The sequence below is a fragment of the Opisthorchis viverrini genome (assembly GCF_000715545.1).
Source record: "Opisthorchis viverrini unplaced genomic scaffold opera_v5_8, whole genome shotgun sequence".
NCBI classification, from domain to species: Eukaryota; Metazoa; Platyhelminthes; class Trematoda; order Opisthorchiida; family Opisthorchiidae; genus Opisthorchis; species Opisthorchis viverrini.
Genome location: NW_008751664.1, coordinates 4,162,701 through 4,173,832, shown reverse-complemented (window position 1 = coordinate 4,173,832; position 11,132 = coordinate 4,162,701). Strand labels below are relative to the sequence as shown.

Below are 11,132 nucleotides of genomic sequence, written 5' to 3'. Positions count from 1 at the left end.
AACATCCACACGCTCATTCAAGGTGTGGCGGATGTGATGAACATGAATGTTATTTTATTCGTTGCTCTATTCATTATTCCCTTGTGTTAATATTCCACATGCTCTACATATTCGCCAATTCGAATACATACGTGCTGGTTGTTACGCTTCGCTGAATTCTGGATTTCCAGTTTTTCGGGTTGTACCGATATACGTACGAAACTCAATTCTCACAAATTCCAATGCGCATTGGAAGCTGACTCTTTTGAGGTGAGTCAAACCCTCCTGATTTTGAAGCTGCATTATGCTTCGTTTTCGGTTTCGTTGCATGCAACAGCCGGTGATGTCAGTTATGTAACCCGACTGCCCGTAGAGAACAACTGACTTGCAATCTCTAGCCATTTGGTGGCCTTCAAAGCGGAGTGCACGCATTATGCTCCTTTATGCACCTTCACCTATTAAAAACTTCCAACCAACCTGGTTTCCTGTCGCACTATCGGTTTGCCTCTTTAACAAGTTCAATTTCATTTACGGTGTTTGTTTAGCCCTATGCATTGTAACTATATCACCATCAGGACTATCCTTTACAGCCAACTTACCTACAACAGTGACACCAGTAATTCCACGTAGTTTCACTTTAGACCGTGTTTTTGGGGCAAAAGTTGTCATTTGTCTCGAGATGGTATCTTGCAGTATCTATCTCCATTTTTGCTTTCAGTGACTCTAGCGATTTACTAGACCGCTCAAGGTCATTCAGGATTGGCAACTGTCTTAGTTTTTTTGAGGTGCACGGCTTCCAACTAGTTGTATCCCATGCCCATCGTCCTCGTTTTTTTGTTCCACGTTGGTTGTGGCAGCTACTCCGTCGTGTCGTTGCCTACCACGTTTATGTGGTAACGATACGATCACGCGCTGAAAGCAGAAGTTTGATGAAGATGTGAACAAACTGAGCAGATTCTTGGACCACGATGTGTGACTGGCCTTATGTTGGTCAAGAAAATTCGTGAAACCATCCCGTATATGGGCTTCGTTGGTCGATATCAACGGCACAGTTGGGAGTCATAAGTCCTCTTATCGAGCTAGGAACCCAAGACAACTGTGTTATCTTGAAGCGCGTGTCCACAAATTCTGCTAAGTCAGTGAACATTGAGTGCCGGCCAGTAGTCGATATTTTATCTGTCACATCAGCCTACTTGTTCTGCAATGGTGTGGGAACAGAACGGCTTATTCTGTCCACGACAGCAAGTGAGAGTACACTCAAAACGCAGTGCATTTGCATCGGCACAATCCCACAACTTCGCATTTGCATACACAAGTTTGACGGAAACTTGACTGTTCCAGCGGTCTGTCGTGCCAAACGGAACAGGATTCCATGTAGAGGGCGAGCAGTCAAATGAAACTGACCGAAAGGAATACGTAAAATCTCCCGAGCGCTGAAGTGTGCGGCCTTCGGATGGAGCACTACGCATTATTATGTGGCTGCTTTAGTGTCGCCTTGACAATTGTTAGCCGAATACAGAGGTCTCTGACCAGTGCAAGTTGTGAGATGAGCCTCAGGAATATTTGTTGGAAAATTGATGGCTATCAGGTTTTCATTGTTCACTGTATTTGAGGAGGCGGTAAACAAATTCACGAGAGATAATTTTTTGGTATTTGTTCGTCCAATGGTTGAAGGGCACTGAACTTGTATACTATGAATATAGCCGGCAGCATGCAAAAACAACAAAATGTTCAGGAATCAGAAGAGGCTATTAAGCTGAGTGCATCTGCTAATGGCAACTAGTACATAAAGCATTGGTCGTTCAGTCCGATTTTGCATAATGGCAAACGGTAAACTTCTGGCAGTCATCTCTTATTTTTTAACACAATCATGAGGTGGAAAACCTTTTGTACAACCCACTTCCTGTGACGCAACATCTAACCAGAAGGTAGTTGAGCAACAGCACATCCCTGCTCAATTACGGAATGGCGCCGTGTGAAGTGTGACGGTTTGTAGACGATTAAATTGACAAGGTCCTTTCCACTCGGGGCGCCGAAAGTGTCCACCAGCCCCGTTGAGTTTAATTTATTTCGTTGAGTTGTACGCCTTCCGTCCTGACTAACCTTTGCGAAGCCCGACATAGGCTGGTATGATAATCGTGAGAAGGCCACTACAGACACACGTGCCTCACAAGATTGCATCAGATGGAGCTGTTTCGACGCCTCCCGGATGTGTTGATTGTCGGTGATATAGATGCGGCTAGAAATTGTATATCGAATGATCCTAAGGGAAACGTCGCTCACTGGCAAACCATTTAACCTGATATTTTGTCGGTCGCTCAATAGAAGAAACCTTCTCTCTGCTTGGAAAAAATCGGTTTCCGAGCTAGTTTACTGACCATGTGAGCGACAGCTCCAAGCTAGCTTTGCTAGCACGTTGTGCGAGGTGACGGTGCGCAGTCCTAGGCGGGTCCTTTCAGGTCAACTGGACACCAAGTACTTGAAATTTTTTTCCCAAATCGTTTTTCCGTGGTGAACGTGTCCATGTATATGGGCAGCTTGACCTTGGCCACGGGCAAAGGATTCATGACGGATGTCGCATATTTAAACTTTTCCAGAGGTCCCGATCGAGCCCCGCAGCTTCCGCCGCTCCACGAGATCGAGTCTTAAGGGATTTAAGTATAAATTCTACGCTGAATTACGGTACATTCTGCTTTTGTGCAAGTTATCGCACTGGCTGGTTTGGTGCATCGCGCTGGGAACACAAACAGCAGTAATGCACTATTTTGCTAATGCCTTTCAGGTGAACGGAGGAGGAGCTTGATCGTAAGCCTTAATCTTGTGTATCAACCTTGAATCCGTGATACCCACAACAACGTGGTATGGCTGTAGTGTACATAGAATGGACAGAAGAAAAAACTGCACTTAAAATTCTCTCGTACATTTGAAATAAGTCCATACCTCTGGTAGCGCGTTGCATACACATTCCTCTCTAAAAAACCGGCCCCGCGGTCCAAATTTCTGTGTTCGCAAGACAATGGGTTACTACCGCATTTAAAGGCAGGCTGTCTATAGTGATACACACAATTCAAGTGTACGCGAATGTGAACGCGTGACAAGCACGATAATTTGATGGCTGACGCCTGCTTTCAGTTAGAGACGCATCCATCATGTACTGTGAAACTTAGTATGCACCACACCCATCTTTCTGTTTGCATAACCAATTTACGGCCCTAGTTGTTCGTTTCCCAAATTATGGTTCAACATGTAACTTTCACGTGCTTCAGAGCTTGACTAGAATACATTGTGATTTATGCATTTGCAAGCCTTTTCTTACGACGAAACAGCCCGGGTTTTCAAAGTTTTCATATATGACGTCAATATTGCCTCAGCATTTTCCATACAGTAATGAATATACCCACCTTTTGATCCGCTCCAGTGAAAGCCAGGGGAGAAGTAATAATAATGTTTATTCCCAACTTGTGGGGGGCATACCGTCTGGTATGATGATATGTTTACAGTCAGAATGAAACATGACTGAGGGGGTTGCGGGCAGTGGGGATTGCGCGAAATGGGGACAATGGCGTAAACAGCGCGCAGTATCCTAAGAACTAATACTACGTTTATTTTTCAACTTGTAGGGAACAATGGACATGAGGTCCGACTAGTTCAAAGACAAAGCCAGCTGACATGAACTAAAACTGAAAACCAATCCTGTCAATGAGTGACCTTGGACGGTTGGGTAAATGGCCAGAGTCGCAACGAACAAAAAGGGGAAGTGAGACGGAATAATTGAATTTGCGGAACATGACACGGTTTGCCCCAAAAGTGTGGTTTCATTCTAATCTAACTGAACTCACTAATTGCACTGTTGTAAGGAAGTCAGGTGCAAAGGTTTGGTTGGATTAGGAGATGTGCTAGTGCCTAGGGCCAACCAAACACCTATGGAATTGAACTCACAAAAGAGGGAAGCCGAAATTGCAGCAAAAAACCAGGTTGTTCAAATCCGAAAGAAGGTTTTGTCCAGACTCTAATTGATCAAAACGATGGCAACCTTGAGCGCGGGAGGATTTAATTGGGCTCGTCCATAAATATGTAAGTAACCTTTACCCACTTGAGCATACTTTACTACATTTGTAGCAGAGTTGATGTAAGCTTGCGCATCTCGAGTAAAAGACATCCGACGTTTCCGGTTCCCTACTTCTCCAGCTAAGTTAAAATGCAGCGTATTAAACGGTAACCAATCATTGATGCATGAATCACATCGTCATATAATTACCTAGTTCGATAAAAGCACCTTTAATAAAAAAATTATCGCAAACCTTCCGGTATTGCAAGGCCTCCTGTGGCGCTTCATAGCCTCCCAGTTAAAGTAGAGTAAATGACCTCAGAACTGTTTACCAGCGGCACCTGCAGACTTCTTGAGCTAACACAACGGACGGCATACAACTACCTCAACAAAATGGAAAGTTCGAGCTGACCAGTTGTAGGGGTGGCAAGTGGATCAGCGGAATAATCTGCTGGGCAGCTTTTTGTAGGGGACCAACCGATAAGGTGTACCTCAAGGCCTGCACAAATCGACTGAGGGCATAACCGAAGGACTACTTGGCTCCTGACGTTTCTGTCGGCAAGCTGATGCATGAAACTCGAATGTTTAGATTGCCGGAAAGAAAGACAAATTTACAGGAGCTTCGTCAAAGTCAAACGTTCACGCAAATATGCACTGGATCAGACTTGATTATAGTCGTTTTAAGTTAATGATGAAAGCAGAGAAAGTGTACACATTCCCGATACACCGAATGTATTCTGCATCCATTTGGATGTATAGTACAGAGCAATGTCAGAAGATTTAAGGAAATGTAACACCAACTCTAACCGACGTGTGGTAATGTTACGCGAACCTAGATAACCCTATGAGGAATGGTCCTTCATTTATTTTTGTAAGTGCAAAATAGTTCATCAAAGTGTTGGTCACAGCGACGCACTAAAGGAAACTGCATAGCTACCGCAAAAATTGCGGTAGACTTTGCGGTTCAGTATTGTTACTATTTATCCCTTTTATGCAACATCGGTGTATCAGCATAATTTCCATGTTTTTCTTAAGTTTCTAAACCGTAGCACTCATTTTTGATATATCTTCGATGCTTGTGCGGCTCAGCGGTGTGTCTACAAGCCTTGCATGTAGCTTAATCTAGAGGAAAAAATGGAAATGCAACAAATCACTATGAAAGCGTCTTTACAGTGCTTAGCTAGAATAACTTAAGTCTTTAGTCAGACTAGCCTCCCTTCTAGCTAGGGGAAACGGAGTCGAATTCTTTGGCTTCAGATAATTGGGAAGAAAAACCTATGGACCTCAAAACTTAGCATCTTGAGTGAAAATGGTTTCCTCCGAGAGTACTTTCTTCAGAAGATCCACCTGACCGTCATTCATTTCACTTTATTTGCGCTTTACATCCAAAGGGAACCCCAACCAAAACTAAAGTACCTGCGATCTTAAATTAGCTTTTTTCTTTCTCTGCGGATTACCCTTGCCCATCCAGAAATCATGCTGACCACAGAATTGCGCATCCCCGTAGGTAACCTCACATATGAAACCCGCTGCGGAGTTGTCTAGAAATCGGAGTATGGTAATGCAGTGATTTTGTGGCACTGTCATACTTGGCTTGGTGGCACCCCCCCAACTATCCACTTACCCACAAACAAATTATTTACCTGGACCAAGCTGACCCCAGGACGAGCTCATTCTGATTTGGCGAACGTTTCGCTTAGATCTAAACATCTTAGTGAACCGTCAGTTTGTACCTTCTACAGAGTCATTGGTTTTCATTACAAGCCGCGCTCTGTCTTGCGAGTTATCACTAACTCAATTTTTCAAGGAAGTTTTACACCCGAATCCGCATCAACGGCGATACCAACGAGTTTTCAGGTTTTGCAGTACACCGTGACTTTGTGATTCCTGCTACAGTTTACCCGTACTGCTAACTTCTCTACTTCACCAACCTTTTCTTGACTCTGGCCATTAGCTCAACTGTCCAGGGCCACGGAGCCTCAGCAGACCGCCCACTAGAAGTGAACCGAAATGAAATTTGCGAAACCTGATGGGATTTAGAAGTTGTGGAAATCGTGATAGGTTAGTCTAAAGGTTGCAGGTTTTTGTGATATGCTGCTCATAGCTTCCTGTTTGAGTGAGAAAACTTTCAAGGCCACTGATCACCGCTGATTTGCAGGTGATCACCAGTTAACTAAGCAAAGTGTAACGCAGTTGAGACTTGACTGTATCGGCTTGCACGTCTCTCATATGACCTTATGTGTGTCTCTCTCTTTCTGCAGGTATCGCGGACGAGCCACCACGAGCCCCAGGCAGGAAAGAGTAATCCTCTTGTACACCCCCCTGATTGATCTCGACCCGACTTCGTACCCCCGACTTCTGGTTCCGGTTTCGGTTTAATACACGTGTGTTTTTGCCACACCCCGGTGTTCTTGTCTGTGTCACCCGATCTGTGCGAATGTGTGCTGTATGTGCCGTGTGGATTCCGTAATACCAACCCCCATATCTGCACATTTCAGAACTGACGTGTGCCGTCGCTACATCCTCTCGAACGTCGAATACCGCTGACTTCCTGACGTCCCACGCTACAAAATCATAAAATCAAGTCTTAGTCCATTTCAAAGCTTCGCGATCTCCTTTAAATGTGAGAAAATGTTTACAGAATATCCTATGGTGGCTAGACGAATAACGTGTGAATGCGTTATACTCGTCGTACGTAACAAATTGGATGAGTTGGCTTACCAAACTTTGGTACATCCTTCTTCGGGAAGCTTGCCTTGTACTCAGTGAAATGATAGAAGATTACTTGACCCCTCATGACGTGTCATTTAGAGCGTGACCTGTGCGAGTGATCCAAATTCGCCGATATGCGCAACTTGTCAGGAGATAATGCGGCGTTATAAGGTCTCAACTGTACATGATTACCAACGACCAACGACGGTTCTTTATGCCAATATATGTTGCCCACTGTCGAGCTCACGGGTTTCTGAAAAGGCGAATATATAACCAATTACAGTACGTGTACATCTTCCGCAATATAACCGATAACATAATTAAACAAGGTTGCATAGTCTAACTCAACAAGTGCTCAACAAATGACGCTGTCCACTGTGCCCGATCAGTGTTCACGCTCAAACGAAATTTCCACTCTTATGAAGGCAAACTTACTACCTGCTCATTAGCTTCATTGTGTGTGCGTACACCGATAATGCCATAGCGAGATTTAGTGATCATTATTATTTGACGCAGCGAAGTTAAAGCTAGAGAGGTGTACACAAGTTAGCCGCAAGACTTAGCGGGATAGACTTGAGTTCCAGGATTCAAGGATCTCAGGTATCTTCAGAAATGTACCCACTGATGTGGCCAAAACAATGATAGGGGGCACAGGGTGTCAACTTTTTGCATTATGAGCGCTAAATCTAAACCATATATTGCATCCATGTAGTTTATTAGAAAACACGACATCGCCTTCATCATCACTTATAACCATGCCACATGTAACCGCAGTGGCAGTGTGACCAACTAAGCGTCCTTTTCTGGAAAACAGATCCTCTTATGCTTGCACTTGACAACCAACACGTTGCGATTATCAGCGCCCGGTTATCTATAAAGATACTTTGACATCTCGTAACACAAAGATGTGAGGCCGCTAGCTATCACAAGCTATTGAGGCTCTTTTCCATACCTGTTTTTAGCCTCATCTAACGCATCGTTCATGCCGATGTATTTCCACCTATCTTCCCTCCAACGATCAGGTCTACAATATCTGGATGGATTAACTACTTGGACGGCCATTCCTCAAACAATCCAGCTATCCTAGGTGCTGATGATCTAACCTGTGACTGCATGGTTTATTATATCTTATGGCCTAGAAACAAATATCCGCCTACCCGCGACCGAGTACAATACATCGCCAAACTGATACCACTCCCCCTTTTGACCTCTAAATGGTCGACGGACCTTGGCTTTCCATGATCCATCCGCTGAATAAGTCTTGCTTTCCCATCCAAATTTTACTTACATGATCGGCATTTCAGGTCACCAAGTAGCATACAGCACTCACCAAATCTTTCGGTGTCATGTAGCCCCATTTCGCGCCTCCCCTCTTTGGCGGTACGAAACAATACACATTTGACAACCCTCACTCCGACGGCTCACCCATACCCAAAAATACTCTCTTCCCCATGCTGAGCCTCGCACTCCACCTTCTGCAGTGGGCGAAAGTGAAATGTAAAATGGAAGCAGCTATGACCGAGTGACTGTCGCTGCCTCAAGCTTGCCCTGGGCGTAGCACAGGCCCCAGGTAATCCTCCTATGAATCCGAGACATCATTCAGGGCAGAGTGAAAATTGCTGGCGGGGGGCTCAATGCAGACTCGCAAGCTGATACGTCCAACGCAACTAGTTTTGCAAAGCCTCTATGTTTTTTTTTATCTCCAATTGCTTTATTCTGATGGCTTCGTCCAAATACACAACACTGCCAGGCGCCACAATTTTTTCTCCAATTTATTGTCCCCGCAGGCTCCTTGTTGCATCAGTTGATGCCAAATGCCACACCTTTTCGCATCGGCCGCATACCTACTAACTCCGCCATTGTATCTATTGCCATTTCTGGAATCGTCCACAGCAGTAGTCAAAAATTGCGACCATTCTTGGCTCCCTGCAATTTAGTGTCATAGTGCCCTACGGCAGACCTTTCGACACTCTGATTTTGGGGCCCTCATTGTTTCGCCTGAATAGCATCAGCGAATCTCACCGCTCCCTCAGCGGACCCGAGAATATATCTGATTTAGCCTGGTCTTAATTTATCACGATTAATTGTTCACTCTTAGCTATCATGGTGACCCGAACTGACTACCCAATGAACGATTTCAGCTGCAGAGCTTCCTGCAAATTTCGTCCATTGTAAGTAGTGCACGTATTATCGCAATTCGTGATGTGTCATTGCATTAGTAACCGTTTTCAAAGTCGATGGTGATTATGACCTTGAAGATTCGTTCACCCAAACCAATCACCCATGCAGGAAATTTGTGGAACAACCGGTTTTACGTAGCCATTCTTCAGTATGGGGTGGTGCCCTTGGAAACACCGTACCTTTCGATTCCATTGTGCGAATACTGAACAGTCTAAGGTACGGTGCTATACTCTTATTGCCTGATGATTTTTGAACCAATTATTTGATTGGGTTTCTATCGCGGTTAGTTCCCGTTTCCCAATTCAGTAACTCAATCCACCTGTTTTAAACGAATACACATGCTTTCAATATTGATATCAAAGATCCTATCTTCGTCATGCGGGTAAAAGTCCTGTCCATACTGAAGTTGCGTGGCACCTGCATTTTCAGGCAGCGATACACCGTACTGTACACCACTATTACCACAAGTCTGTTTTCTGATTTCTGTCCAAAGTTGCAAGTGTTTTTTTCTCGTTCAGTTTACACTACTAAACTCGATTTCAGTAGTGAGCTTTCGTCAAAGATATGGGCTCATTCTCCATTTCCATTGGTGGACCTGACCTATATAAATATCCGCGCACGCGTGCGATGCACACTCGTTATGGCTACCCAAGGTTTCGATTGGCCGGTGCAGTTTCCCCTGTCTCTGCTGCGGAGTACGCGGTGAACGTTGCCACCCTGTTCGGGGAAAACCTGGGCAGCCGCCTGTCCCGAAACGTTCAGGAACTCGTGAACTACGTCAGGCAGTTCGGGCGAATTTCAGTATCATATGATAGTGCGCTGCGCAGCGCACGCTGTGCGCACAGCGTGCGAAACTCGAAAGCGAATTCCTCCGGTGATAAAACGTCCATCAAGTACCAGTGCCACCGGAAAGGATATATACGTCGTCCTAACACAGAAAAAAGACGTCCACTGGTCGATCATACAGTGCGAGGCGTACTTCAACATGTATATAATGTGTAACTTTAAATCCGGATGCCTACAGGCAATCTTAATGGAATAACGTTCTCTGGGTTCGGGTTCAAAATTACAAGCGGTCAGGTTCGTTGGAGTTATCATCACTTATTTCCTTACCGCACGATAAAAGCGCAACGATGGACTCCGCACCCTGTTCACAAGTTCTAAACTGGATTAGGTCAGCTATGCGGAGACAAGCTGCGATGTCAGCTGAGAGGTCAACCACAAGCGTTCACCTAGGCGTCGGGAACTGCTGCGAGCACCCCAAAACTTCGACAGATGCGTCACTGCCATCCTTCAGCTCCACTCCATCAAACGCAGCCTCTCCGATCGTGGACACAGTCGTCCCTCATGACCCGGATAACCAAAGTCATAAACCCGGCAAAAATTTAATGAAAACTTCTACACACACTGAGTTGGCCATGCTAATCACGGACGACCTGGGAGTCGACACAAACACAAATGGAAAGCGACTGCGGTTGAATAAGCCGTGTAAACCCCACCCCTGTTAACTAGATTCAAGGTGCAATCCTCTACGAAAAGGAGCCTCTTAGGAGTGCCACCAAAAGGAATATCCCTTGCTGGTGTCATGCAACGTACAAGCGACCTGACAAGGCTTCACAGATAAACCCTACCGGTCACACCGCGAAAAAATCCAAATGGGCGCATGTTCACTACAAACCCTTGAACAACTAATCCAGACGTTCAGAAGTTGGCATTGCACGAGAACAGCTAGCAGACATCAAAATGCTCATCCACGATCGAAAAAACATCCTCCAGGGAAAAAATGTCAGCGCAAACCAGACGATGCAAGCGAAGGATATTTTTCGGAAAAACCAAGGCAAGGAGCAGAAAAACACCCCTCAGAGGCCCCTTCGGAGGCTTGGACTCGAACCCGGCGTACAGCTATTAAGTCTACTAACCTCTCATATCATAGGTCTCAGCTCCCCACTTTCGGACGCAGCAGAGATAGTGTTGAAGTGCTTGTCCAATAACTACTTCAGTCTTTTCAACAAACTTCGCGATATTAAACAGTTAGCTTGCCTTGAACAGCCGTCCATAATCACAATTACAGAAACATGGCTCACACCAGATGTCTCTGACGCAGAGGTCTTGGTAGATGGCTACTCCGTTTTTGAAAACTCGAAATATGGGAGGCCAGTTGTTCAGCTGTAGCACCTTTTCAGTGCCTAATTGCCATGCCACCCGAATGTTG

General features: G+C 45.1%; 2 protein-coding genes across 2 annotated transcripts in view; both read left to right on the top strand.

Moving 5' to 3' along the window:
• The window catches only part of T265_12650 (hypothetical protein), a gene marked incomplete at both ends in the record, with an annotated part of 3,908 nt that extends 3,872 nt beyond the window's left edge, over positions 1-36 (top strand). Inside the window, one exon of the mRNA XM_009164732.1 lies at positions 23-36. Coding sequence (XP_009162996.1) covers positions 23-34 — 12 coding nt within the window. The remainder of the gene's footprint in view (positions 1-22) is intronic.
• Positions 37-2,163: 2,127 nt separating this feature from the next.
• Positions 2,164-11,132, top strand: part of T265_00834 (hypothetical protein) — a gene marked incomplete at both ends in the record, with an annotated part of 48,436 nt that continues 39,467 nt past the window's right edge. Inside the window, 3 exons of the mRNA XM_009164706.1 lie at positions 2,164-2,253; positions 5,573-5,748; positions 9,070-9,136. Of these exons, the coding sequence (XP_009162970.1) occupies positions 2,164-2,253; positions 5,573-5,748; positions 9,070-9,136 (333 nt within the window). The remainder of the gene's footprint in view (positions 2,254-5,572; positions 5,749-9,069; positions 9,137-11,132) is intronic.